The sequence below is a fragment of the Drosophila sulfurigaster genome, chromosome 3, assembly GCF_023558435.1.
Source record: "Drosophila sulfurigaster albostrigata strain 15112-1811.04 chromosome 3, ASM2355843v2, whole genome shotgun sequence".
Lineage (NCBI taxonomy): Eukaryota > Metazoa > Arthropoda > Insecta > Diptera > Drosophilidae > Drosophila > Drosophila sulfurigaster.
Window position 1 is genome coordinate 44052403 of NC_084883.1, and position 27896 is coordinate 44080298.

A 27896-nucleotide genomic window follows, 5' to 3' on the forward strand; every position below is an offset into this window, starting at 1 on the left:
ATCTTTTTTCGTTGTTGTCTGCGCAAAACCGCGGAAGAGTTACGACTTTGAGAGCGACGATGAAATCAATTCTTATAATACAAATGCTGGGAATTAGACTGATTAAAGCAAAAATTAGAGGGTATGTGAGAAAATTGTTTTTTTTTATTCTTTATTAATAAAAGCCTAAAAAACAATAAGATTGTATGCGCATGAAGAACTTTGTATAAACTTTCCATCTTGCTTGACAAGTTTAAGTTTAAATAGGAAGTCCATTAAATGCTAAATAAATAAGAAATTTAAATAGTTTGCAAATTTTAACTAGTTTGAAATATGATACAATAAATTTAGTTATTTAATGTGACATACTTATCAATATTATTAGCCTAATCGGTTCAGAGAATTCACGTTCACTAAATGTTGCTTGACTATCTATTGGAATGCTGATTTCTTTCTTATTGAATCTACTCTCTTCCTCAGTAAGTTTTGAAATATTAATACAGCTTGCAGCACGAGTTACTTATGACTGGTTTTATACTCTAGCAGAAGGTATTAAAACTTTTTCAGAAATTAGTCTTATTTTTCGGTTGCTATGCGTATTCGTTTTACTCTTCGATACAACTTCGAATAGATCTCTTCTTAAGATAACATTTGAAGGGTATTAACTCATCGTCATGCATTAAAATCTCTCAGCTTTCTGACATAATTTGAATTAACCACAAATTAATGAAACAAAATATGGTTTCAAATAAATGTATTTAAAAAAAAACCCAAAAGAATGCTATAGAGTATTTTCCCATCATGATTGGATTCGATCATTAGCATTTGATAGAATTAATAATGCATTTATTTAGGTTTCAATTTTATTTATAATGTTGTTATAGATTTTTTTGTACATGATCAAAGCCAGCCAGTTGTATTTGTTTATGTTTCATTTAGGGTGATTTGCATTTGAATGCGCTAAACGATTAATACAAATTTAGATTTTTGAAATGTAACAATAACGATACAAGTAATAATGACTTCTTATCTCACATTCTGACACCCAATTGCCAGTTATTTAAACGACAATTTATCTCACAATCATCGACTATATTTTATTCTTATTATTGCTTAGACATTATACCCCAATGTCCGCTGTTGAACACAAACAAAAAATAAATAAGCTTTACCAGCGTCGAGATTTCTGTTCATCGACCGCCGGATGCGTTTGAAGATATTCCAGCAAGCGAGCTAAATGAGGTGGAGCAAAATCTCCCGTGGGCTGATAACCATTCTCATCGGCCACATAGGTGAAGGTCACTGGGATTCCTTCCTTGGACACATATTGAACCACACCAACTGCACCGTGTTCGTTGCCCGCCGCTTTGGTGGTGATGCCATTGGAAGTCTGAAACTCAAAATTATAATTTCCGGCGGCATCCGCCGGTTGATTTACATAGTAAAGTGTTTCAGCTGCAGATTCTGTGGCAGCAGGACGTCCATCAGCAGCGGATGGTAGAAGCAGCAGCGCGAGTTGAAGCAGGAACAGCTGATGAAGCTGATCGGGATCGGGATTTACGATTAATCCCAGGCAAACAACAAATAAACAAATGCGACGCACAAACCTTGACAAACAGGCATTGCTGCTGGCCACGACGACGACTACGCGAATTCATTGTAAATAAGGCCGCAACAAAAATTCTACTTTATTTTTGAATTCACTTTTAAATTCAAATTAAAAGTGTCTCGGGCGTTGATCTGGAATCTGTTTGCGATCGTTTCGGAGACAGTCAGAAAAGAGAGTTTGCAGCGAAAGCGACGCGATCCGTTGGTCTTGAAGTTGAATTTGGGACTGCCGAATAAGTATTTTGGCAAATGCAAAAATAAGCTTTCGCGATCTAAATCCCCCATCATAAAAATACAACAAAAATGCAAAACAACAACAAAAAAAGAAACAAAATTAAAATTTAAGGCAATTCTCTCGCCACGTTTTGTTAGCATGTGTTCTAAAAAAATGAATTCTAAAACTCTCGCGACAAAAACAAGACAACAAAAGTATTCCACAGCCTCTGAAGTCAGTAGTCGTCATATCATAATAGTCGACATACAACATACTACTACTGCTCGTCATACCTGCATAAATTGAGCATTATCGACTGCAGCCGCAACTTGTTTCCAAGTCCAAGTCTAACGACGACGTTCGGCAGCTCACAGCATCATCGGGTGTGATTTATGTCAAAGTTTTGATAATCGAGACCTGTCTATTATTATGAGTGCCGAAAACAATGAAGTGGCTTTCATGTTTCTGTGTTGTGTTGTGCTTCTGCCTTTATTAGGTGTGGCTGCAACTGCGTTGACACTGGCGCTATGCACAGTGGTACCGAATAGTTTCATAAATGCATGAAACTGCGGCAAATTAGACAAAGATGAATAGTTGACTTGATCACTTCAATCGAGCCGCTTTATTCAAATATGCATGACTTTGAACATTATATATTAATTTATTGTGTTATAACGTTTAACAGCAATCTGTCCAAAGAGAAATAGAAATAAGAAGTTCATGGTCAATAAACCATGTAATTACGATATAGCGTTTCACGTCGAAATGTGATAATTTTTTGCATTCAAACAAACCGGCTGTAGAGCTATCAAAAATATGTTTTTTTTTTTTTACCGTACGACATTACGGAATGATTGCGAAATCTTTAGAACACGAGCACGAAATGTTAAAGGTTTATTTGTATTATATCTGTCATTTGGATTTATTTCGTTGTGCGAGTTAAAAATAAGATTGCTTTCTGGCATATCTAATTATGCCGATCTGCTAAGCACTCTCCATGTGTCATCGACTAATGAACCTAAATTATTGCAAAGTATGAAAATTATTATTAAAATGACAATCATAACATAAAACAATTTAAACGGGTTCTTCGCTTACACAAAAAAAAATTCAAAAAATTTATGGGTATCATTACTCACTGCATTCCTCGTCACTTTTTAATCACATGTGCATCACTGTGCTTAAGTCTAAGTCTAGACCTTGCTCGACTTGGTCAGTTGGTCACACCCACAGAGGAATTCAAGAGTGAGAAGAGCTACAAAGACTTCAAAGAAGCGATACGGTCTCAAGGCGTCGAGTCGACAAAATCAATCAGTAATTCAATATCAATATCAATCAATAATTTATGGCTGAGTTGTGACATTTGCATTAGTTTGGAAGAACAACGTAGACTTATAAATTCAATTAAATTTCGTTAAATATTTATAAAAAGCAGCTAAAGTGTCAAAAAGAGAAGAAAACAAAAGACAAGGGCATGCAATTTGATAAACGAAATGAAATTAAATACAATAAAATAAAATAAAAAACTTTTATGATATTACGTTAATTGTTTAATAAAGTATTAAGCATCTGCGTGTCGAGAGATTGCGATTTTAGTTTTTTAGATTGCGATTGGCAAAGTTCCTTCATGGGCAACATTATTAATATGATTAGTTTAATAACGGCTTAGCCTTAGAATTTGTTGATTGCCAAATAAAAAAAAAAACACGAAAAACTCGCCTTACCAGTGCGTGTGTTAACTATTAGTACTTAAGAATATGCTGTTCATCGCATCTCATCTCATCTCACCACAAAAGGTTGACTCCATATGAACTCTCAAAAAAGTCTCGCAACACCTCGAGCAGAACTAAGCAAATGGAAGATAAAAAAACAACATGAGAATATACAAAAAACCTATGTAAATATGTATTCATTTATAAATAAATAAATTTACAAATTAAGTATGGTATTTATAAGGTAGCTTTCGGTTTCGTTCTTAATGTTATTTGCATAACAGATCCCCGTTATAAAAGAAAAAATAAAAAGAATTATGGAAACCGCATGTCAATAACTGAGATGATCTTCAATATCAGTCGCTAATTGGCTTTGAGACGCTGTAGAACAGAGTTTGCTGCTTTTGTTTATAGTTCTTCAACAATTTATTTGTTTATACTCGTATTGTTGTTGACTCAGCGTCATCGTTGACGTTATCGATACGGAACTGTTTCCGCTAGAAATTCGTTTGGCCCACTTAAAATTCTGTTCGATTATAAACTAAAATGAATTTCGTGCTTGATTTAATTATCTCTTGTGGTATAATTCTATATTTTTTTTTTGGTTTCTACTCCTACCTACATATAGTTTATCTGATTTTATAATTTTTATTGATCTTGGAATGTGCCATCTTCCAAACATGATTTTTATAGTTTATCATAAAATCAAATAACAACAGCTTCCGTCTCGCTAATAAAACACAGCTATCCAGAAAATGTGGTTGAACTACTTAATAAACATTGGATTATATATTATAGGGGAATCTGTCGAAGAAAGCGTGACTTCTAGTTTGACCTAGTTTTTGTATTAAGAAGTTTGTCTAAGAATAAGAATTTTTGTTTAACCTTTTCAGATGTTACAGAAACTGGTTGGTGATTAAAAATTTTACGACGGATAAGAATTTGGTTTTGAATGGTTGATAAATTCAGCCTAAATGAGATATGGGAAGCAAAGAACTTTAGATCTCGGCAGGGGATTATAAAATGCAGCCGGAATGGTCATAAATATTGTGCTAATAAACGGCATTATGATCATAATAAGCATGGCTTATAGGAAATGCTTGAATTCGACTGCCAAGCGAGATTATGGTGTGTGTTATCAAAGCATTTGGAGTTGGCCGGGTTTTTGAAATTGAGACGCCAACGTATGGACAACACAAACAAAAGAGTGAACAAAACTATTGACACTTTGATTATGTTTATTGGTTTTTCATCGATTTCGCTTTGGGCCCGACATTTTTCTCCATCTCGCATATAAAGTTAGTAAGAAGCATTGGACCAGTCCGCAGTACGGTGGCAAACTTTGAACCTCGCGCAGCTCGCGTTTAGATCACGTAGATCGCATCGCATCGCGTCTCATATCGGAATTTCGAATCAAACGAAAAAAAAAAAAATAAATAAAATCGACAATTATCGCATTATCGCCAGACACAAATCAATACGAAATTAAATCATAATTAAACCCAGATTAAAGTGAAGACTGTGAGAAATATGCGCAATTTTGTAAGCATTGACCTTGCTCCCATCTGTGAATTTTGATATCGCAGTGACCCAAACAACCCAAAACACAAAAAAAAGCGATTAATGTTTGCTGATACTAAGCCACTCAGACGGTTCGTTTCAGCTCATCACATTGCTGTGCCTGGCGCTGATCTCCTCGCAGCTGGATGCGAGGCTCGTGAGGATTCGTCGCATTCGTCGCCTGGTCGGTGGCAGCGAACGTGATGCCCAGATAACGGATTTTCGTGTCCAACCGCTGGACGAGAACGGTGTCTTTAAGTATGCCTTCAAGACGAGCAACGGCATCGATGTCCAGGCAGCGGGAAGTGCTTTGGAAACGATTGGCATCTTTAGTTACACCTCGCCCGAGGGACAGGATATCGAGACACGCTACATAGCCGATGAGTTGGGCTTCCATGTGGTGGGCAGACATCTGCCCCAACCGCCTCCAACACCAAGCTATATACTGCGATCATTGGAGTACATTCGCACCCACAACGAAGATGGTTCGCCGAAAGTTCATACACTGTGATCTCGAGGCACGTGGCACGTGGCAGTGGCAGTGGCAGCTGAAGCAGAAGTCTGATAAACTGATAGCATGTAGAATCAACAAAACAAAGAAAAAGAAACAAAAAAAGACAAAAAAATATCCCACACTAAAACAATATTCAACTGTTGATAGTTTTCGTAAGTTGAAGCGGCGCAAAAGATTTTTGGTCTTTTGGTCTTGGATTTGTTTTTCTAGTCGTTCCGTTTTCATATAAATCATGTCATCTGCTCTACTCTATTCATATTCAAATCGTCCCATATTCTTCCGTGCTTATGGCTCAAACTAATTTATATTGACACTTAAGCATAATTTATAAGCAATTTTATTTCCCACCCACGTAATTAATATAAGGAAAAAAAAACGAAACAAATAAAAATGCCATGCTTTAAGTATTTGTTTAGGATTGTCGACCTCTTGTTGGCTAATTATATGTCTTAATCATAATGAGCACGATCATAATGTTGTTTCGCATGACGTGACCCGGCTCATAAATATTTATGCTTCTACTCAGAATTCACAAATCAAACTGGATGGAAATTAAATGAGATTCCATTTTTCGTTGCTTTTCGATATCTACAGATTTTTCGTTTAACTCTATATACTATAAACAGGATTTTCTTTCCGGGTGTCCACATTTGTGCTTGAGTATTCACATTATCAACAGCTAAATGATATGTGAGTTCTCCCCGAAAAAAAAAAACACAGCAAAACTAACTCAAATATTTGCAAAGCTTCCATACTAGCTCGGCCTGATCGAGCATTAATTCACTATTAAAATATTCATTTTAAGAAATCCAAAAACAAAGAAAAAGAATTCCAAAAAAATCGAAATAAATCAATAACGTGTACAAAAACTATTCATGCTTTATTTTTTTATTATTGGCAATGGATCTATATTCGGCATTTCAATTTATCATTTACACTCATCTATACTATATGTTCTTATATGCAGGATCCGCTACGAAACTCTTCTGGTTTGCACTGTTGATGACAATTATAAACATGCCCCATAATTCATTAGATTGAAATTCGAATTTGAAGAATTGCTTTTGTGAAATTTTGCAGAATATATTGATGACATACTGAAATAAATGCACACTGAATTCTCAAAAGTATAAATCGTTTGTATTGTGTTTTGGTAATTTGTCAGTATTAATTTGAATTAATGTTTAGCACTGTATGGTTATCAATAATACGTCTGAAGATCATAAATCTTACTTAAAAGTGTTATAGACAGTCCTTCCGTTTATTTGTTTGTTCTAATTTCTGCGAGAGATCAAAAAATGTTATAGTTTTTTATTCTTTTTTTTGCAATAATTTGCCATGTTTCGCTAATGAACTGAACGCTTAAACGAAATGGTTTTTTGCTGCTAATCAGCTTCATAAATATATATATATGAAGTTATGATAAAACAGCATAAGCAGAAGCTTAAGAATTTGCATCGTTCATTTAGTGAAATATACTTGAAATACGAGTCTTTTTAATTCTTGTACTTTTGTCTATTGGGCATAATGAGGTAAGTGTTAAGTAGTTAAACAATGCGGAAAGTTCTTTACTTATCTTTTTCTGTTTTACTTGTAGTTAATGACAACGGGCTAAGTTTATTTAAAAGTTGATAACATGAGAACCTTGGGGTTTATAAATATTGTTTCTTGACTTATTTAACATTAAAATGAATCATTTTTTTCTGACTACATAATTTCTGTAAACATTGGAACAATCCTTAACAAATATTGTATTGTTGGGCATTTCTATTTAAGAAAAGTAGTATTTTAGTAGAATTAGGTAAACGTTTTAACTAAATAATGTTTGCAACTCAACGCATAATGCTGTTGCTTGAGTTTCAAGTATATTTAAGATGCGGAAATAATTGCAGCTGACTGCAGGACTATTATATACGTAAATTGTTCATGCTTAAGATGTCTCAAGGTAAGCAACTTACATAAACAGTTTACAGAGTTAATTAAATGCTTCTCTTTTTCAGTTTTGGGACGCCTAAGTCTATATGATGTGGATGCAATTGCAACTGAATGTCATAAAATATAAGTAAGTACAATATTTCACAAAGTAGCTAAAGTTATTCAGAGTTAACTAAATTTTTCTGGACACAATTCCAGACGTCTCTTAAAGATACGCAATACATAATGTGTATCTTTTACATAAGATGAGTAGCTTACTAAAGGTAGAATAAGCTATATTTTTTAAAGTATTATTTACTTTTCTTATTTGGGGTGCAGATATGATATGCATTTGCGATTTCTACTGCCTGTACCCAGGACATGGATATATTGGCATGGATATAGAGACTGGATATATGGCTTTCTCAAGTGTTTAGCATACAAGTGAAGCATGTTCAGTTTTATTTGGGATGTCTTTTAGTTATGCCGAACCAAATGCTGCTGTCTGAAATAAATGGACATGGGAACATCTTGTATGTATTTAAAATGAGTAGCTATATTAAGGTAAGTAACACATTTAACATACAAAAAAATGTACAGTTAATAAAATGTTTTTTTTTTGGGACATCTTTTAGTTGTGCGTAAACAATTGCTGCTGTCTGCAGGACATGAGGATATCATGATCCCACTTTGGATGAATTGTTGTCTCAAGGTAAATAAGCAAGCTGGATTAATTAAATGTTTTTGCTTCTTTGGGACATATTTTAGATGTGCGGAAACAATTGCAGCTGGCATAACACATTTAATGCACATTAAGTTTAAGTGGAGGACAATGCGATAATTTGGCATGAAGTCGAGGTGAGTGAATATAATATTTTGTTGCTGTGAACCCTTCACTAATAATGTTGTTTTCTTAGTTGTTGTTTTTTTTTTGCGTTTAGTGCTTGCTGGCGGATGGATCAACGAGCTTTATTAACACGATAACTACTAACTAATTAAAAGGTGCGAATGTATGTCTCTACAATATAACAATGACTGCCACTTAATATCGAGATGGATGTGGAAGGTGTTGGGTGCTGGATGCTGGATTGGATTGGGATTGGGATACTTGGTTTATTCGTCCTTCTGCGCTGCAGGATGGGTGCGAATGTATTCGAGGGCACGCAGCACATAAGCGGGCACCGGGGGAGGAGTGGGCAGATGATCGCCAACTGGATGGTAACCCTCCTCATCGGCAGTGTAGCTCAGCGAGATCTGTTCACCTTCGGGGGAGACATAGGCGACGGCACCGCGAACACCCGAAGGATTGCCGGCCTCCTGGACTTGAATGCCATTGCTTGTCTCGTAGGCATACTGATAGTTGCCCTCGGCATCGGATGCATCATTCTGGAAGCTGCGAATCTGGGCGTCCTTGTTGATGTTGTCGGCGCAGGCGCAGGCAATGAGAGCGACACAGAGCACCTGAAGTGGAGTGGAGTGGAGTGGAGTTGGAGTTGGAGATGAGATGGGAATGCAGAAGCCACTTGAGTGATTGGCACTTACGTATTTGAACATGTTGTTGAGAGTTGGTGTTGGTTGTGAATGTGCTTGAAGTGTTGTTAAGAGGAGGATGCTTGAACTGCAACTGATTGCTGTGGTCAACTGCGTTGGGGTATTTATATATGTGGCAGCGCAACGTCGAAATTCGGAGCGAAGCCAAACGGGTTTTAATGGTTTTTTATGGCAATTGGCAACTGTTAAACTCTTAACTCGCAACTTGCCAACTACAACATGGGGCAGCGCAATGGGCAATGGGCAATGGACATTGGGCAGCAGCATCAGCAATAATTGCCAAAAATCGTATTATCATAATCGAAACATTAACAACGACAACAACTACATCTACAATCGATATAAGAAATGAGGGAGAGAGACCCTTACAAAATGCATGAGTCATTTGCCAGCAATTTATTTCCATGGTTTAATTTGGTGTCAGTTTTGCATTTGCCCCATGCACCTCTTTATATTATTTTTGTTTTTTTCACTAAATCTTTAATTATTTGTGTATTTTTATGTGGTTCACACTTACACCAGCAATTTCACAAAAACAAATACAAATAAAAAACCATAAAAACAACGTACAAAAAAATAAAAACCAAGAAAAAAACACATCTTTACGCTTTGTTCCAACTTTTCAATGGCTGTTGCCGACGGCGCCCTGCCATCAAGTTTTGTTGTTGTATCTATAGCTGGATTTTCGATGATGTGGATACGAAGAAGAGACGATGGATGGATGTAGTTGGAATTGAAATTGGAATTGGTGGAGTTCAGAGTTGGAGTTGTAGTTGGAGTAAAGAGCTGGCAGGTGCGCGTGCCCCGCTTGGTAGCCGGCGCGAATTGTCCATCTCGACAGAAAAAAAGCTGTTGAAATTTTGTTGGATGTGCAAGGTCGTCCACCAATGAAAAAAAACGAAGAAAACAACAAAAATGCTTGTGAGACTGACGGACAACGAACAACCTCAGCCGGGGGGCAGCCGACGAAAATGAAGATCAAAATGATCCATTTGTAAATTAGATGTCTGCTTTCTGCTGTGCTTAAGCATACTTTTGAGATTTATCTATTAGCGGAAAGGTATATGGGCTCCATAACTTGATTGGCGACGTTTGCCTGAGCTCATTACTTTCACTTTTATTCTAAGTAGCTTCTTGATGGAATGATCAATCCAGAAGATTTGCATGCACTGCGCAAAATACTGGGTTGAGTTATAAAATTTGGGAAAATTCCATAGTTCAATAAAACTCATTATAGTTTTATTTACATTTAAATTTAAACATTTTAATTAAAAAACAATTTTCAAATTTTTTGTAACAACATGTAGTTGTAAATAATTTATTTCACAGTTATGTAAAAGTTTTTAAAGTTCTTAATAACATTTCAATTTAAACAAATTTTTCAAAAACTTTTTTATACTAATTGTAGTTTTTCAATTATTTATTTCACAGTTCAATACAACTTTTTAGAGTTTGTAATTACATTTAAATTTTAAATGTTAACTTAAAGAAATATTGAAGATATATTGTTTTAATACCTGTAGGTATTTTTACAGTCCTAAATGAAACCATATTTATACTCGTACCAATATTTCTTGGCTGCTCAACATTTCAAATGACATTGAAATATTTATGCAGACATTCCACAACTATAAAATTAGATTTTTCATTAATCTATTATTTTAACTAATTGCAAAATTAAAAAAATATATATTATTTGAAATGGTATGAATAAATTTACTCGTACATTATACCAGCTATAATAAATATTTCATTACTATTCTAAATAAGAAAAAAAGAGCTTCAGCTTGTTCTACAAGCGAATTAAACGAATGAAAATAGATAAATAAATCATATATGAAAAATTCTACATTTTAAAATATTGCCAAACATATTTTATTATTTATGTTTATTATATACAATATTTATTTGGAAACTTATGCTGATGCATAATTATAAATCATTTTTCTTTACAACAAAATAAATAAAAATTCTGAGTGTAACAAATTTGTATATTTATATTAACTAATAAATCTTGTATATAATAAATATATATGTACAAATAATTACCAATATTTGTATATTTATATTTATTATAAAGATTATTAAATATTTTATTTATATTGATACTTTTTATGTTAGTTATAAAAATAAAATAAATTAAAGCTTCAGCTTGTAACAAAAATAAAATAAAATTTATATATTTGCCTATACATTTTCACAAAAGAGCTTTTCATTTATTTATAGTTTTGACTAATTGCAAAATTCCACATTTTAGTTAGCATATTAAGCCAATAATTGCTGTGAATTAAACGCTTAAACTATGTGTTAGTGTTAGAGTATTTCAAGAATTTTCAAATGCACAGCTTTTGTTCTAATTAAAATGTTTGTGTTAATGACATTTAAAATTTGACAAGGAACATCTTGTTTGATGGTGCTAATATAATATATTGGCAATAAGGAAATAGTTAGATACATATCTTAATATAAAACACCTTTAAATTGCGGAATGTCGTCGGTGACATTCTAATTTATGTTGACGAAATGTGCCACTTAAGCTTATCAAATGAAATGATGATTTTTGTAGGCTACGTGATGTTTTCAATGTTTATTAAATTAGATCAATACTTGCAATTAATTTATATTGGATTGGATATGATTTATGTAGACAAAATATCTAAGGAAATGCGTTTGATTAATCATCTTGTATGGGCAGCGATGACCTTTTGAAATATGATCTATTTAGAGGCAACGATGCCACTCTTAAATGAAGCTTGATTATATCAATATTTACTCTTAAATAATGCCTACCTCTCATATTCATATTTGGCTAATATAAACACTAACCTGCATATGCATGCATGATTTAATTTTATAGCCATTTGCTTTTTGTTTGAAATATGCACACACATACATACACACTTAAGTTTAGTGCTATTTAGTACAACGCGTCGACGGCGTTCGCTTTGCTCTTCTGCGCCGGATTAGATGATGATGTTGATGTTGCTTGATGTTGCTTGATGGCAGCGACTGCGTTGGCGACTGCGAAGCAAACGCTGCGTTGGCGACAGCGTCTAAGCTAAGCGGTATAAAAGGCTTTGGCACGCAAAGTGAAGCACACATTGTGAATTAGAGACAACACAAGCAACATGTTCAAGCTGGTAAGTGGAGCAACGCTTAACGAATGGAAACACAACAGAGGATAATAACTCATCATCATTATCATCAACATTTTGAAAACAGTCCGTTTGCCTTATTGCCGCCCTGGCCATCTCCGCCGTCTATGCTGACAACATTAACAAGGATGCCCAAACTATCAGCGAGTCCAACGTTGCACCCGATGCCGAAGGCAACTATGCTTATGCTTTCGATACAACGAATGGCATTGCCGTACAGGAGGCTGGTAACCCTGCCGGAGTCTCTGGAGCTGTTAGATACGTTTCGGACGATGGAACTCCAATCAGCTTGACCTACACCGCTGATGAAAATGGATACCATCCCGTTGGCGATCATTTGCCCACACCTCCCCCAATCCCAGAGGCAATCATCAGAGCTTTGGAATACATCCAGTCTCATCCTCAAGTGTAATTGTTAATGGTAGTATATAGACTAGACATCATATCATATCGTGCAATAAACCAAAAACTGAACTTGATATTTGATCAAGTGATGAACAGTGCTTAAATTCAAAAAGAAAATCAACTTTTATTCCTTAAAGCATTTGCGAAATTAGGCAGCATAAAAATGTGAGAAGCAAAAGTAAGAATTTTATATTTAAATTTATTCTTTATTTCGTACTAACATATGTTAAATCGCCGACGTTTTGAGAATGCACCAGCAATTATCTAATTTCCCATCCATTTTAGTATTTCGAATTTGTTGCTAGGGATTGTCGTCGAGCAAGTTTGTGTTCTAAGTCTTTTGTTTTTGCACGTGTTAAAACGAACCTCAGAACTGAAGCGTAATGGATTGACGTCACTTAATAGCCATTTTATTAGCCAAAATGTAAGGTGCGACTGAGATCGTTTTACACATTCTATACGATGAGCTAAAAGCAAACTAGACCATAATGGCAATGGTCTAATTTATTGGCCAGTCACTAGACGCTAGATATGCTAATATGAACTTGACGATTTTCGACGAAGAATTTTATTCATTTGCCTAATTAAATAATTAAACTGGTTTACCCACATGCTAAAGTGACAACGAAATGGAAATTTATATTCATGATACAATAATATTAAAACCTTTGTCACTCAAAGTAAAGCATAGAAGATTGCGATGCTGACAACGGTAGCAAGATACTCCAGCTGGTAAGTGGATGACGCCTCAGATATAGAAGAAGTTTGATGGAAAATCCCTAAACATTATTTCGTCTCCATTTCTGCAGCGGTCTTCGGTCTTGTGCCAAGGTGAAGAGATTGTTTAATTCGAGGAATACAACTTAGTTGTCAATGGCAGCTTGCTTCAAAACGTCAAAAAGTATGATTTAAATTTATTTTAGGCCAATTTTCCTTTGAGTTTTCCGACAGAGCATAGCAGAGACTTACAATTTTCATTGACAAAAATGAATTCCAACTCCAACGAAAGCAATTAAAAAAGCACTGGAATATCTTAGATTTAATTCATCAAAGGAACTATAAAGAAAAATATAATTTTATAAAACAAAATATTCCTATTGCAAAACAAAAGTTCAGCTTGAAGCTGACATCAAGCTATTAATCAATTAAAAAATTAAAAATTAATAGTCAACATTAATTTTACTTTAATAATAGGCCGTTATTACAAAACGCTAGAGTTTTAGTTTTTTATTCAGCATGAATCTAAATGTTGATTAAAAATAATTGATGTTGAGTGTCTTCTGTGTCTACTCAATAAATCCGGGGGCAAGACAATTAACATTTAACAAATATTTAAGAAACTACGAATCATTGCAGCATTTAGCAAAAAAAAATATCTTCGCTTAAGGGAGCTTTTTTTCCACCTAAATGCGTATAAACGGTACTTCATTAATGAAATACTAATTCTTCAATAAATTCAATGTATTATTGTTTTCTGTTTACTTTGGGAGCAGAATTTTTAGCCAATAGACGTATATTTTATTTATATACTCTAATTTAATATTATTTTCTTGAGCTTAATGTAAGATCTAAATTTTCATTCTATCATTTCTAAATTTTACAATTATTCGTAATATATAATAATAATAATATAATAATATAAACACAAACACTTATATCCTAAGATCAGAATGGATGAAGATTTTAAAAACAGCATTGACAAAAACTAACTAATTAACTAACCCAACTAGTTTGGTGACATGTAAAATGTAAGATTTGTAATGTTAAAATATATAAAATGTAGAATTTTGGTATTCAAATTGATTAAACTAGATTAAAACTAAAACGATTCTTATACAAAACCCACACTCCATTGAGGTATTTATAAGACAAATGCTACATAAAGCAAGTAAGAAAGAAACAGTCGAGTGTACATACATTTCTTGTAGGCACAAAGTTAAAATACCCTTCTATAAATATCTTGCAACTCCGTATTTCATTAAAACACATTCACAAAATATTATATAAAGTTAGTAGTTTATGACATTGCGGAGTTTGTAGTTAGCAAATTTCTAACGAAAACTAAACGATTTAAAATTGAATAGAACAGCACAAAACTCTAATATCCTGATCACTTTTAATAATTTCAAATTTTAATTCTCAAAACAAGTTCGTGTTCTCAGTCATTTGATTTGCCTACACGAACGTCTAAGAATAGAATGAGAAAGATATTCCTTTGGCTCTGTAAATAAATATTCGATAGGCCGATGTTGAAGGGTAACTGACATGGTTTGACGCACATGAGGAGTCGCTGTCGATCCAGACAGTGAACTAATTAAATGACCCGTCACATGATTTTATGCTAATGCGAATTTAAGAATAGTCAAGTCATGCTTCTTCTTAGTTAAATAACTAAATAACTAAACTGGTTAGACCACAAGCGAAGTAGCCAATGAAATCGAAAATGAAACGAAAATAGTTGTTGGCTTTAGCTCGCAATTTTCATTTGGTTTTATTTTTGTTTTTTCGTAGCTGTTATTTCCACCAATCAAAGTGAAGTTGAATATTAAATGTTCTGTCAGATACTTGACAGAGTCAATCTCTCTTATCGCACGCGTTGGAAAAAAATAACAACAATAGCTTCAGATGTTTGATGACGTTAGCGATGATCCAAGAAGAAGATTCGCCAAAGTGAAGACGAAGAATTCCACTTTAGGCTTATTCTATGCTAATGAGCCTAATTAAGAGGGTTGCTAGATAAGTTTGTGAATTTAAATATTCGTTATTAAGTGTCTGGGCAGAACATTTTCATTATAAATTTAAACACATATACAAACTTATTTAATTAAATATTATGTTTTTTATATAGAACATTGTTTATCCAAGTTATTGTTCAAATTGTTTGCAAAAATTTAATCGACAATTTTATTCAACTATACCGAAAATAAATAAATTCGTAAATGTTTTTGACTGCCCCTTATTGTTTTTTGTTTAGATTAAATAAATTTGTGTTGCTTTTGTATCCGCCCTAGCCCTGCATATTAATGTTATTATTATGTTTATCAAAACCAGTTGATTATAGATAATAGAGTCGCCACATTCAGTGGGTATAAAAAGCCTGTGTTCGTCAGATTAAAACCACACATTGTAAATTAACCAACGGAAGCAAGATGTTCAAGCTGGTAAGTTAAAGACACATTCTGATGGAAGGAAGCACAACACACTGCAGGATATTAGCAAATAAATAATTCATTATTCCTTTACAGTCCCTTTGCCTTATTGCTGCTCTGGTCGTTTGCGCCCAAGCAAACTATAATACTGATGTGTTGAGATCAGAATCGGAAGTTAATGTTGACAGTTTCAATATCGTCCAAGAGTTGGCTGATGGCCAAAAACAACTACAGAAAGGACAGCTGAAGAGTGTAGGCGAGGAACAAGCCCTTGTCCAACAAGGAGAATTCGGCTGGACCGCTCCAGAAGGAAACCCAATTTCAGTCAGCTACGTTGCTGATGAGAATGGATATCAACCTGTTGCCGAGCATTTGCCCACACCTCCTCCAATTCCTGCTCACATCTTGAAGGCAATTGAATACATTCAGACCCACCCATCAAAAGAATAGATATATTTACTTACTATAGTAAAAACAAGCTAAAATTATAAAAAAAAAATTTTTAAATACAGGAGAATTTTGTTATATATTTTCATATTATCATTTTGAGAAGTATTCTTTATCTTTAATGGATAGCTCCATGTCACCAACGGCATTTTTAGAAATCCAAAGAGATGAAGTAATATCGAAATTATTTTTTCTTATAGATTTGTCATACAAATTTTCTTATAAGATTTAAGAGAGCTGCAGTCGGATGAAATTTCGCAAATTGTGTTCTATAAGAATTTCAGGATCCTAACTCTTAGCGCTTGACTTCAGTCAGTCAATCAATTATTCAGGACAAGCAAAAATTTAATTAAAAATTTTTAATTAAAAATTCTTCTTCAACAAAAAAAAATGCAGTAAGAAACAGCTTAACATAAAATCTTAATCTGAATTTACTAACATTAAAGTCTTTTTTATGTAAACCATAGTTATGCCTTATTTGCTACACGAATCATTAGTTAACATTAGATATTTTTAATTTCTCAAAAGTGTGCTCATCACTCAAATAAATAATTTTGAAATGCAATTGTTTCTCAAACAATTACAAAATATTATACTCTATTAAATTTCAAAGGCGGAATAGGGTGTGGCCAAATATTAAATCAAACTTGATAGATGTCGTGCTTAAAACTTGATATATAATGTCTCATTGGCTCTAAGATTAGGCGTGAGACAGACCCGTTTATATCGCGTAGACTGTTCAAGCTGATCAAGCACGTATATATACAAAATTATATGTGTTTGTTAAGTTTCTGCAACCATGTGTTTGTAGTGATGCTAGCAAAAGCTTTAGCTTCCTACTGACGATCAGTTTTCATATTAATAATAAATACAAAATAATATGTCTTGAGCTACATTTAATGGGCAATCATTAATCAAAGTGTAAAGCAGACGCTGCCTGACACTCTGAACTCGCACAGGAATTAACGCATGTGTTGCGATTGGTCGAGGTGAAAAATGTATAAAGTAAAGTCTCTCTAGCAAACGCATTTAACGAAACATCCGTCGGAAATTTATTCATATAAATGTGGAAGCTGCATGGCCAACAACTCGACTCTTCTCTCTCGCACCTTATTTTATTTTTTTTATTTCTCTTCTTCAAAATAATAATGTACATACATATTTAATTTGTCATTTCAATGTAAATCCGACAGCTGACCGCCAAAAATGGTAAAACCAGAAAGCGAAAAACAAAAAAACATGAATACAAAAAACACAACGAAATAAATACCAAGAAAGAGTCTAAAACGTGATGCAACTGTGCTTGGACACCAAACGGGTTTGCCGGTTATTAACACTTTCGCTGCTGCCTGCGGATTCTACTGGACCCCAATGTAGGTCAACTGATGTTCCCTTTATGCCAGCCCTACATCTCCGCACACGTAATACGCAATGAACGCAATTAACCCATTAAGGCTCGATTGGGTTATAATGACCCGTTAAGCATTGGGCAAATTTTAAGCTCAATATTACATTTCGTAATAATTAACACAAAATATGAAGATATTATTGAATTAAGAAATACATTGGTGAGATAACTGTGTTGATATAATAAAGCGTTAACTCCCGATTCGTAATTAACACTAAATATTTGTTGGCAAAGCTGTATTTACATAATAAAGCTTTAAGTTCCGATTCGATTTTATGTTAATAATGTACAAAAATTAAGCTCATTTTTTTACATTTTATAGAAATGATGAGAGAAAAAAACTGATATTCAAAATTTTATTCTTCTTTAATTCCAGTAAGAATAACTCAACTTTATATTTTACAGAAATGTTTTAAATATGATGCTTTTTTATTATTATCATATCCAATAGAAAAAATTGGGAGAATTTCTTAAAATTCAGCAGTCGTTTTAAAGAAAAGTTTAATTTTATATTTTTTCACGAATTTTCAGAAAAGTTTAAACTATGTTGCTGCTTTTATTAAATTTCCATTGGATATAAATTAAATTAAACTTTAGCGGTCATATTAATGAAAAGCGTAAATTTATATTTTATAGTTATTATGTTTATAACATATTACATTTCTATATTTAGAATATCTATGTGCAAATTGTGAAAGTATTAACTTTTGCCCTAATCATAGTTGTCGATCTAAAGAAAAGCGCAATTGAACCTTTTTTTTTAAGAATAATCAGAAATATCTAAAATAGAATGTTGCTAATTTTTAACTCATTCAATTCAATAGAAAATTTTGTACGAATTTATTTTGCTTCAATTTCAGCAGTCATGTGAAATAAAATCTCAATTTTACATTTTATACTAATATTCAAATTTGCATAAATTCAAATGAGATGATATACAAGTTTTTCTTTACTATAAAATCGGCAGCCTCTTCAGGGAAAAAGCTCTTAAGCGGTTAACAGCATAGCAACAGTCAGATGAAGTAAAATGTCAATGCTGGTCGACTGTATAACCAGTTCCTCGTTATCCTTCACAACACAAATTGAAGCGAACAACCTCTTGGTGATTACATACATAAATATGTATATACATATATTTGTAATTTTTTGTATATAAAGGCACATTGTACATAAGTAATTTTGACAGAGACACAGACTCTGTCCTTTAACAGTAAAAATCAACAATTAAGTAATGTATAAAAATAAAGAGTTGTTGCATCGATACCCAGAATCGCTGATGCGCAACAATAAATAGGCCCCCTGTGACTATGGATTTGTATACTGAAGCATTGCAGTAAGCTGTGAATGATATCGCTTCCTACAGCTTGTTTTGTGCAGCCTCCTTGGCCTGTCGACGCGCAGCGGCAGCGGCTGCTGGCCCAAAGCGTTGTATGAAGTTATTGACCGGACCAATAATGGCCTCCGGATTGTTCATGTGCAGATGATGAGAGCCATTCGCTTCGACATACTCAAAGTTCGGCTTCTTGATCAACACTTCCATAACTTCATCGTAGTACTTCTTGTCCTCGAAATACGATGATTGCAGACCCTTGATGAATAGATATGGACAAGTGATGCGCTGGGCCATTTCCACGCACAATTCCTGTGAACCGATCGCATAATTGTAGAACTTCAGACGACGATCGCGACAGAAGAAATACTTGTCCGGGTATTTGCCCGACTTTTGAATGTTTCTCGCCAGCATATGCTTGCAAAGCTCCTTGTTGACGGAATGAAAGGTGCCGATGTAGACGCGCTCGATGAGTTCGTCGTACGTGTAGCTGGGCGGCTCATTTTTACTCCGATTACGTTCATCCTCGCGAAGAAATTCATCGAGACGCGTTTCCATGGTGCGAATAACGGATGGATAGGGACGTTGATGTGGTTTCAAGGCATCAATGCCAATGATCATATCGACTTTATCGGGAAAGACGGCAGCAAACACAAAGCATATGATTGATGACATGGAATGGCCAACGAGTGAGACCTTCTCCCATTTGTATTGCTTCATGATAAGCCTTATCACATACAGATTATCCACGGAATTATAATAGCAACCATCTGGCAGCCGCGAAGACAGGCCGTGCCCCGGTAAATCCACTGACAAAAACGCCACGTCCGGAGATAGCAACGGCACCAGCAAATCAAATGTGCCGGCATTATCTTGCCACCCATGTAGACCGAGTATTGGCTGTACATTTTGTGGCCCATACCATTTGCCCGCAATGTGGCCCCACGGCACCTTTATGGTAATCTCGGAAAACTGCAATATGGTTGAATATTTGATCAGTCTCAGCGTCTCGTGATCGGCAATAGATCAAAGTACACACTAATACTTACAGGTCGCGTTGGAGCTTCGCCAGTCAGATCGCCAGCATGTCGATAGCGTTGATTCAGATTTAGTTCCACATTGCCGCCGTCGCCGCTGCTGTTGCTGCTGTCATTATCCTTAAATTCAAACTCCATGCTGCTGCTTCTGCTGCTGTCCGCCAACTGCAATTTAGAATTGCAAAAGACGAATGTGCTTTAATTCCAAAGTTTAATCATATTAAACAAAAGTCCAGCGCAAAACCCTTATCAGCAATTGTTCATTGCGATTAGCTCACATTGTTGTCGATTAGTTAGGCAAGGCGAGAAAAGCCAAAAATAAAACAAAAACACGAGCACATAATCAATGGTTGAGACGAAATTAAATTATCCATGCCATATTAACTCAATGTGGCATCAAAAAAAAACACAAACTTCGAACAATACACTCCAAAGGTCAAGGTCAAGCGCCGAGATTTGTTTCTCCACATTTATCACTATAACTATTACTTACGCTTGACTTTACTTTGCGGCGATACCTTTCTATTTATACACGTAAATTTGCAAATGAATTGGTGTGTTATCGTTGACGTTTCATAAATTAATAATTCTAATTAGAAAATGCTAAGAATGATACTACAGCAAACAGCTGATTATTTTGAGCGCGAGAGTGAGAGAGTGTGATAGAGATGGAACTTGTGGGACTCGTAATAAAACATTTGAATACAACTAAACGATATCGATAAGTTGACTGTGTAGATTCGATTCCACTGCGCGGGTCTTTGAAACAAAAGTCTTTGTTGCAATGCAACTTCAATTCCAGGTACAATGTCTCGCTCAGCTCAGAAATGCAATACAATAAAGTGTATGCTAAACAGGTTCACACTGTAAAGGCTCAGACACTTTTTTATGGAAATTATATATTATTGATGATTGCAAACTTTGCAGTAGTCAACTTAAGTATTTCTCGTTAATTTGGTGTTGTGGTTAGTTTTTGCGTTCTATTTAATGCAAAATATCGATGTAGCCAACATCGATAGTGATATTTAAAGCTGTTACTTAAGGGGTACATCGCTAATAGATGTGCGATCGTGTCTTTTGCTACACTAGTTATATGTGTATTTAATTTATTCCAATTCACGTGTACATTGAGATATAACAAAATGAAGGGCCAACAAAGTCTGCGTTTGCTGAGACAGTTGAGAAATGGAACGCAGCAGAGCTTTGCCAGGCGTCTGGCTCATGGTCAAAGTGCAGCCGGCTCGCTAAGAGATGTATGTAGGTTATACAATTGCATTAATTATGTGATTGAACTTAATGCGCTCTCTATTTTAGCATGAGGATATAATCATACAAATGCCTTGGGGACACATTGCTGGCAAATGGTATGGCCGGAAAGATGTACGTCCCATTCTGGGCATCCACGGTTGGATGGACAATGCCGGCACATTTGATACGCTTGCCCCGCTGTTGCCAGCTCATCTGCCACTGCTCACGATCGATGCACCGGGTCATGGACTCTCGTCGTGGCTACCAAAGGGAACAGCTTATCACTCTATCGAATTGGTGCAACTTATGCGGCGCATCATTAAGTATTTCAATTGGGAGAAACTATCGCTATTGGGTCACTCGATGAGCTCCCTCAATGGCTTCGTATTTGGCTCAATGTTTCCAGATAAACTAGATATGTTTATTGGGTTAGACGTGATGAAGCCCCTGATTCGCAGTGAAAAAACATTTATTGATAAACTTGCAGAGCGCCTGGAGAATAACTTGAAACTGGAGGAACGCATGCTTGAGGGTTCTGAGCCGCCTTCATATGAGTGGGATAAACTGGTGGAACGAATGCATCTGGGAACAAGCAAGTCCATATCACTTGAGTCTTGTCAATATATATTGAAGAGAAGCTGCAAACCATCCAAGCAAGACCCGAATCGATTTTACTTTTCGCATGACAATCGTGTGAAGGCATCCTTTGTTTACACACTCTCCAATGAGACTGTGTTGGAGATGGCGGCACGCATCAATGTGCCGTATCTTTTTATAAAAGCCCTACAGGCTCCCTACTACGAAGACATGAAGTATTACAATGCTACACTGGATGTTCTACGCAAGAATCCGCAATTCGAATACTACGAGGTCGAGGGATCTCACCATGTGCATCTCAATGAACCCGAGAAAGTAGCGCCTTTAATCAATGCGTTCATTAACAAATATAGACCAGATGTGTGAAATTTAATAGTCAAGATTCCTAGTATAAACTGTAAATAGATACTCATAGAAAATGATATTGTTTTGATACAACAATGTTTGGAGATAAGTAAAAGTAATCAAGAAGCATAATTGCAATGTCAATAATATTACGAATAAGTGCCATGTAATGCTGACTCTTAAAAAATAAAGAATCCGAATCAAATCCAAAGTTCAAACTGACAGTTCTATCATTTTTACTTATCTAGATGACGCCTACACTTTCCTGAAATATGACGATTACAATCAGATATAGGTCTAGATTATTCTTACTATAATTAGTACCAATAATCAGTTTAAGATAGAACACAGTCCATTAGTTCAACATAATGTTTGAATGCTTGCTGCTGCATGTTTTGTTTACAATTTGTCGATAACTGATGGCAAATTCGATAACTATCTTTGATTGTTCATGTGCGGCGATGATGAATTCTCAATGCGTGTGTAACAATTTAAATTTGAATCTAAGTTTATTTATTTTATCAATTATAAACAGCATTATTTTTAAAGATATTAATATTTTAAGTGCGAAAATTTAGAAAATATTGCTATTTACTTATTTCTTTGTTATTTTTTAGATTAATGAATATTGTCTAGGGTATTTATGGGTCGGCGCACAGCTTTCTTTGCGTCACTATTCGATGAAGGTCCATCACTAGCACACTGATACACTTTTGATCATATGTTTTAATTTCGTTTGAGCAAGTGCACGTTAGCTGTAGTTGTTGCCGTCAGTGATATTATTCAATACGTTTGGCACAAACAAAGTGTAATACTCACTACAAAAACTCAAATGAAGGGTCCAAGGAGTCTCCTGAGCCTGCTGGCAAGTGGAGCACAGCAAAGTCTACGTCACGCTCACGGTCAAAGTTCAGCAAATAACTTGAAGGCGCTCACAAAACATGTAGGTGACAAACACAGTGACTAACTAAATTATGGGCACAGCTAAAAATTTGAATTAAAAGCAATAACGTCATTAGTTAATCATACATTTTTTGTTAATTGTATGTTTTTATTATATTAGGCGGAGTAAAGCGTTCACAAAATTTAATGTGCTTGTATTGTGTCAATAATTAATCATTAATCATTATATTCATCGAGATTTATGTACATATATGCGAAAACAACGTAAGCAACATTTATTAGCATTTATTGTTGTGGGCAATTATGTTGACGATTACCACACGACTCTTCAAGAAATATATATTTAAAAATTGAATTTAGTATATCTGTTACACTCAGATATTAAAAAACTTTCTCTTGTATATTTCATATGTAGAGATTTCATCATCACAAATTTTTGTTGAATCACACTAACATCTCTTTGTTTGCAGTACGAGGAAGTGAGCATCCCGGTGCCCTGGGGCCACATTGCAGGCAAATGGTATGGCCCGAAGCATGTTCGTCCCATTCTGGGCATGCACGGCTGGCAGGACAATGCTGGAACATTCGATACTCTCGCCCCGCTGCTACCCAATCACCTGCCATTGCTCAGCATCGATGCCCCAGGCCATGGATTATCGTCATGGATGCCCAATGGCGTTATGTATCACTCCATTGATTATGTGCATCTGGTTCTGCGAATAATGGAGGAGTACAATTGGGACAAAGTCTCCATATTGGGTCACTCGATGAGCTCAATTAACGGATTTGTATTTGGCGCACTGTTTCCTGAGAAACTCGATATGTTTGTGGGCCTCGATGTGCTCAAGCCGCCCGTACGCAACGCAAAACAAATTGTGAATGCACTGTCCGATCGTCTAGAGAGTTCGTTGAAACTGGAAAGGCGTATGCGCAACGGCGGCGAACCGCCGTCATACGAGTGGGATCAGCTTGTGGAGCGACTTCATCAGGGCTCCAACAAGTCGGTCGATATAGAGGCTTGCAAGTACCTGTTGCAGCGCAATGTTAAACCCTCGAGTCACGAGCCGCACAAGTATTACTTTTCGCGAGACAATCGACTGAAGACGTCACAGTTCTACACTCTCTCACTTGAAGTTGTGCTGGAGATGGCCACACGCATCAAGGCGCCGCATCTGTTTATCAAAGCTCTGCAGGCTCCATACTACGAGGATAAGAAATACTACGATGCAACAATGGAGGTGCTGCGCAAGAATCCGCTGTTCGAGTATCAAGAAGTCGAGGGATCGCATCATGTACATCTCAATGAGCCCGAGAAGGTGGCGCATATTATCAATTCGTTTATTAACCGATGCAGACCCTTATGAGAATGTGAAGAATCCTTACTCAACTCATCTCCCAACACTGTACAAACTTAACCCTCCCTTAGCTAAGCTATTGTTTGATATTTAAATGTTTGACTAATGATATTTGTGGCCACAAGACGAACGAATTTAGACGATAAGAGTAATAAAAACGAAACACAACATGTTGATTCTATTTAAGTTTAATTACCGTTTGATACTGGCAATAACATTAATGTTAGGATAAAATTGCAAACATTGAAAACTTTTGCGAGTTAGTTTTGTATGTTTGGAATTAGCGCCGTAACTAAAATTAACCAATAATAATAATAGTAAAATACTACGCACACAATGCTCTGAATAAACATTTCTTGGATCATTATCATCATCAAATTCGTAATGTTCATTGTGCGTCGTCCGTTTATTCAGAATGTAAAATGTACAGAACAATTTAAAAGAAATTGTTAACCATGTGGAAAATTGACGATCTACGATTTTGGGGAATCTTGAGCTGTGCACGGCACAATCGAGTAGATCGTCAATATTTCTCCATATCTTACAACATAAAATTAAACAATTTTTAAAAATAAATTAAATTATGCATGCGTAGTTTACAATTAGCTAATATCTAATATGATGCATTCTTACTTAAATGTATATATGTATATAATATATATATTTTTATATCATTTGTATCAGTTTTTGTGTCTCAAATCAGCAAATCTTTACATTTAAGAATATGATGAAATAAAAAAAATATTCTGCCGATTTGTAACATATACTTAATATAATTTCTATTTATATATACTTGTATATAATTGTTAATTATGTTTTTTTTTTCGTTTTGCATGGTTGCTTTTCATGTTCTTGTTAATATTATGTAAATGTGTATATCAAGCGTAATAGCAATTGCTTCAGTTTCGCATGGATTTGTTTGCGTTAATGAGTGTGTTTTGGTTTTTCATTTTCTTTTTTTCAGATTCAAATTGTTTATAGAAAAATATACATATACGTTAAATAATTATATATACATATACTATATGGTATATATATATATATAAATATATAGGTGTTAATATATACTCTGCTAAACTACTAGACATACAACTATATATGCGTCTTATGCCCAGCATTGTTGTGCAGTCACCAAAGTTTGAGGACTGCTCAACAATCTCGGGTCTGAGCTCTTTAAACATTGTAATAAAACAACAACTAGTTTCTAGACTAAAAATAAATACAATAAATAAGTTTTTACTTAAAAAGAAAATGCTTTTCAACATTTAGCAAATCGAGATTCACTCGCTGTTGAACTATTTACAATTTCATTTTGTTTTGGAGTGCATTGGAAAGCGTTGCCTAAGCCACCGGCGAGGAATCGCCTTTCATGTCGCGTTCACGAAAAAATCCTCGTTCTGTTTTGCACTCGCGTATGGTGACCGTCTCCAGATTGACTGTGACATCCGTGATGACCACCCGATTCGATATGTTACACTTGGCGGGCAACCAGAAACGCGGTGGCAATGCTCGCGGCGATAGCGGCGTTAATGGTTGCTTCTGGCTTAATGCCAGAGCGCCACTCAATTTTGGTATGTTATTATTCTCCGATGGCGGCGCTGTTGCCGCAGGTGCTGCTGCAGACGCCACTGATGACGACTCATCATCCTCTTCTTCGGCAAATGCTGGGGCTGTTGTTGCCGCTGCTGCGGCGGCTGATGATGATTCACTCGTCTCGGCTTCTGTGCTCTGCAGTTCCGTTTTGTTGGGCAACGTAGTTGAGTCCGTTGGCTGAGGCGTTTGTTGTGGCTTGGCTGCAGGTCCATCTGGTGAGGTTTTAATGGTGACGCCAATTTTACCCGACTCTTTGAGCACCTCAGCCTTACGCTTGGTGCCCATAAGCGGTTGATCCTCCGAACTGGAGGAATTGGTGTCTGCCTCCGGAACGAAAGAGTTGTTTTCATTGTGGGTGGAGCTGCTGTTTGATGAGGAGCTATGATCCATTCGCTGACGTTTCGATTCATGATGGTGATGGTGATGATGCGTTAGCGGCGATTCGGAACGCCGATTGCTGATGCGTTCGGACTTGATGCTTTGGTTCGAATTGATGTTATGTTGCTGTTGTTGTTGCTGCTGATGATGATGGTGATGATGATGGTGGTGGTGCTTCTTTTCCTTATCCTTTTTGTTGTCATCGCCAACGGCAGCAGAGGATGTCGTTGGTGTCTGATTGCTATCGGGTACATCATCGCCGGTGAAGGTGTATTCATCCTCCTCGGATTCAGGTTCTGGATCCGGTTCCTTCTCTGTCTTCTTTTTGAGCGCTGCACCACGTTTCGAGGGCGTACCCGAGGATTTATTGCTCAGCTCATAGATGTCGATAAGGCGGCGATCCAAGATGTTCACTTCTGGCTCCCAAGTGTTATAGCGTTGATTCCAGCCCTTCCACTTGACACGATACTCCACAACACCCTGCAACAAGAGTTTTGTATGCTGATTAAAATGCATTCTCTACACTTCTCTTTAAACTCTCCAATCTCCAATCGAGTGAAAGGATCAATCCATCATGCATTCAAAAACATTTGGCGCGTACCACAAACAAACACACACACTTCCACGGGCACTCGGCGAACTAATTGATTTTTCATCGATGCCGAAACGCAGCGCAGCAAAAACAAAAACAACACGCATATACAAACACACTCACACACGCATAGCGCAAATGGTGGTTGCTGCTGCTGCTGTCGAATGCAGCACGAGACATTAGCGCAGCTGCCAGCAGATGGACGATGCGAGCCTCTGCTGGAAATTTCGAAGGACATGTGACCTTGTATGTTTGTGGTGTCTTTGCTGCGCACATTTTATTTTCATATGTGGTTCTTGTTATTAATATTTTGCTTTTTGTTTGTTGATTTTCTAGAACGTACCTTTCTAACGCGCTTCTGAATGATTTTCTCGGCAGCATAGACGCGATCGTCCGAGTTGCCCATTGTGTTGCCGTCCACTTTACCAATTTTGAGGCTTTTATTGTTCCACCGTTGAAATTGACAATAATAACAATTGATTTGTGCTTTAACTAATGTTCTTGTAGCTCAATATATGTTAAAATCTTTTACTTTTTTAACTCAAAACTGTTTAAAAACAAATTGCGACTGACATTTCACTGACTGCAAAACAATGTGGCTGTGGTGGTGAAAGCTGAAAATCAGAGTGACTGCAGTTGTTCAATTTCAAAATATACTAAAATTTATTTTGAAAGGTTTCTTGTTCTTCAGCCAAAAAATGTATTGCTTTAATTTTATGTTCTTTAAAATTCGACCTTTTTACACTTGATTTACAACATTTACAACTTTTTAAACTGGTTTATTTACATTCGGTATATTTCAATTTTGAAATGGACTGTATTGTTACTTTTAAATATACCGTACATGGTTACACTTAGGTAGTCTAGTAGATAATCGATAAGCCGCCACAATTTATCGGTCT

The 27896-nt window shown here is 35.7% G+C and overlaps 8 protein-coding genes across 9 annotated transcripts; 4 read left to right on the forward strand and 4 right to left on the reverse strand.

The window, feature by feature from the left end:
• Positions 1 to 1050: 1050 nt before the first annotated feature.
• LOC133840469 (pupal cuticle protein Edg-78E) lies at positions 1051 to 1823 on the reverse strand. The gene is made up of 2 exons (XM_062272317.1): positions 1587 to 1823; positions 1051 to 1519 (listed from the first exon to the last, which is right to left on the reverse strand). Exons 1-2 carry the CDS (start codon positions 1635 to 1637, stop codon positions 1148 to 1150), a joined length of 423 nt encoding a protein of 140 aa, XP_062128301.1. The 5' UTR covers positions 1638 to 1823; the 3' UTR covers positions 1051 to 1147.
• A 2859-nt stretch (positions 1824 to 4682) lies between these two features.
• Positions 4683 to 12742, forward strand: LOC133840094 (uncharacterized). The gene is made up of 5 exons (XM_062271755.1): positions 4683 to 5055; positions 5177 to 5580; positions 8638 to 8987; positions 12167 to 12192; positions 12275 to 12742. Exons 1-5 carry the CDS (start codon positions 5044 to 5046, stop codon positions 12617 to 12619), a joined length of 1137 nt encoding a protein of 378 aa, XP_062127739.1. The 5' UTR covers positions 4683 to 5043; the 3' UTR covers positions 12620 to 12742.
• On the reverse strand, positions 8407 to 9193 carry LOC133840463 (pupal cuticle protein Edg-78E). Its single transcript, XM_062272311.1, has 2 exons — positions 9044 to 9193; positions 8407 to 8962 (listed from the first exon to the last, which is right to left on the reverse strand). Exons 1-2 carry the CDS (start codon positions 9053 to 9055, stop codon positions 8615 to 8617), a joined length of 360 nt encoding a protein of 119 aa, XP_062128295.1. The 5' UTR covers positions 9056 to 9193; the 3' UTR covers positions 8407 to 8614.
• A 2927-nt stretch (positions 12743 to 15669) lies between the features above and the next one.
• Positions 15670 to 16260, forward strand: LOC133842948 (larval cuticle protein 4-like). Its single transcript, XM_062276259.1, has 2 exons — positions 15670 to 15773; positions 15858 to 16260. The coding sequence occupies exons 1-2, from the start codon at positions 15762 to 15764 to the stop codon at positions 16209 to 16211; spliced, it is 366 nt and encodes a 121-aa protein (XP_062132243.1). The 5' UTR covers positions 15670 to 15761; the 3' UTR covers positions 16212 to 16260.
• Positions 16261 to 18719: 2459 nt separating this feature from the next.
• Positions 18720 to 20624, reverse strand: LOC133842945 (probable serine hydrolase). The gene is made up of 3 exons (XM_062276255.1): positions 20477 to 20624; positions 19996 to 20148; positions 18720 to 19918 (listed from the first exon to the last, which is right to left on the reverse strand). The coding sequence occupies exons 2-3, from the start codon at positions 20119 to 20121 to the stop codon at positions 18974 to 18976; spliced, it is 1071 nt and encodes a 356-aa protein (XP_062132239.1). The 5' UTR covers positions 20122 to 20148; positions 20477 to 20624; the 3' UTR covers positions 18720 to 18973.
• Positions 20625 to 21032: 408 nt separating this feature from the next.
• Positions 21033 to 22391, forward strand: LOC133842946 (probable serine hydrolase). 2 transcript variants are annotated; one of them, XM_062276256.1, is made up of 2 exons: positions 21033 to 21236; positions 21298 to 22391. In XM_062276256.1, exons 1-2 carry the CDS (start codon positions 21126 to 21128, stop codon positions 22192 to 22194), a joined length of 1008 nt encoding a protein of 335 aa, XP_062132240.1. In that variant the 5' UTR covers positions 21033 to 21125; the 3' UTR covers positions 22195 to 22391. The 2 variants fall into 2 exon arrangements, with proteins under 2 accessions (XP_062132240.1, XP_062132241.1); XM_062276257.1 differs by having other exon boundaries at positions 21132 to 21240.
• A 480-nt stretch (positions 22392 to 22871) lies between these two features.
• LOC133842947 (probable serine hydrolase) lies at positions 22872 to 25804 on the forward strand. The gene is made up of 2 exons (XM_062276258.1): positions 22872 to 23116; positions 23547 to 25804. Exons 1-2 carry the CDS (start codon positions 23006 to 23008, stop codon positions 24438 to 24440), a joined length of 1005 nt encoding a protein of 334 aa, XP_062132242.1. The 5' UTR covers positions 22872 to 23005; the 3' UTR covers positions 24441 to 25804.
• Positions 25633 to 27602, reverse strand: LOC133842944 (polycomb group protein Pc). The gene is made up of 2 exons (XM_062276254.1): positions 27338 to 27602; positions 25633 to 26882 (listed from the first exon to the last, which is right to left on the reverse strand). Exons 1-2 carry the CDS (start codon positions 27398 to 27400, stop codon positions 25773 to 25775), a joined length of 1173 nt encoding a protein of 390 aa, XP_062132238.1. The 5' UTR covers positions 27401 to 27602; the 3' UTR covers positions 25633 to 25772.
• Between the last annotated feature and the right edge of the window lie 294 nt (positions 27603 to 27896).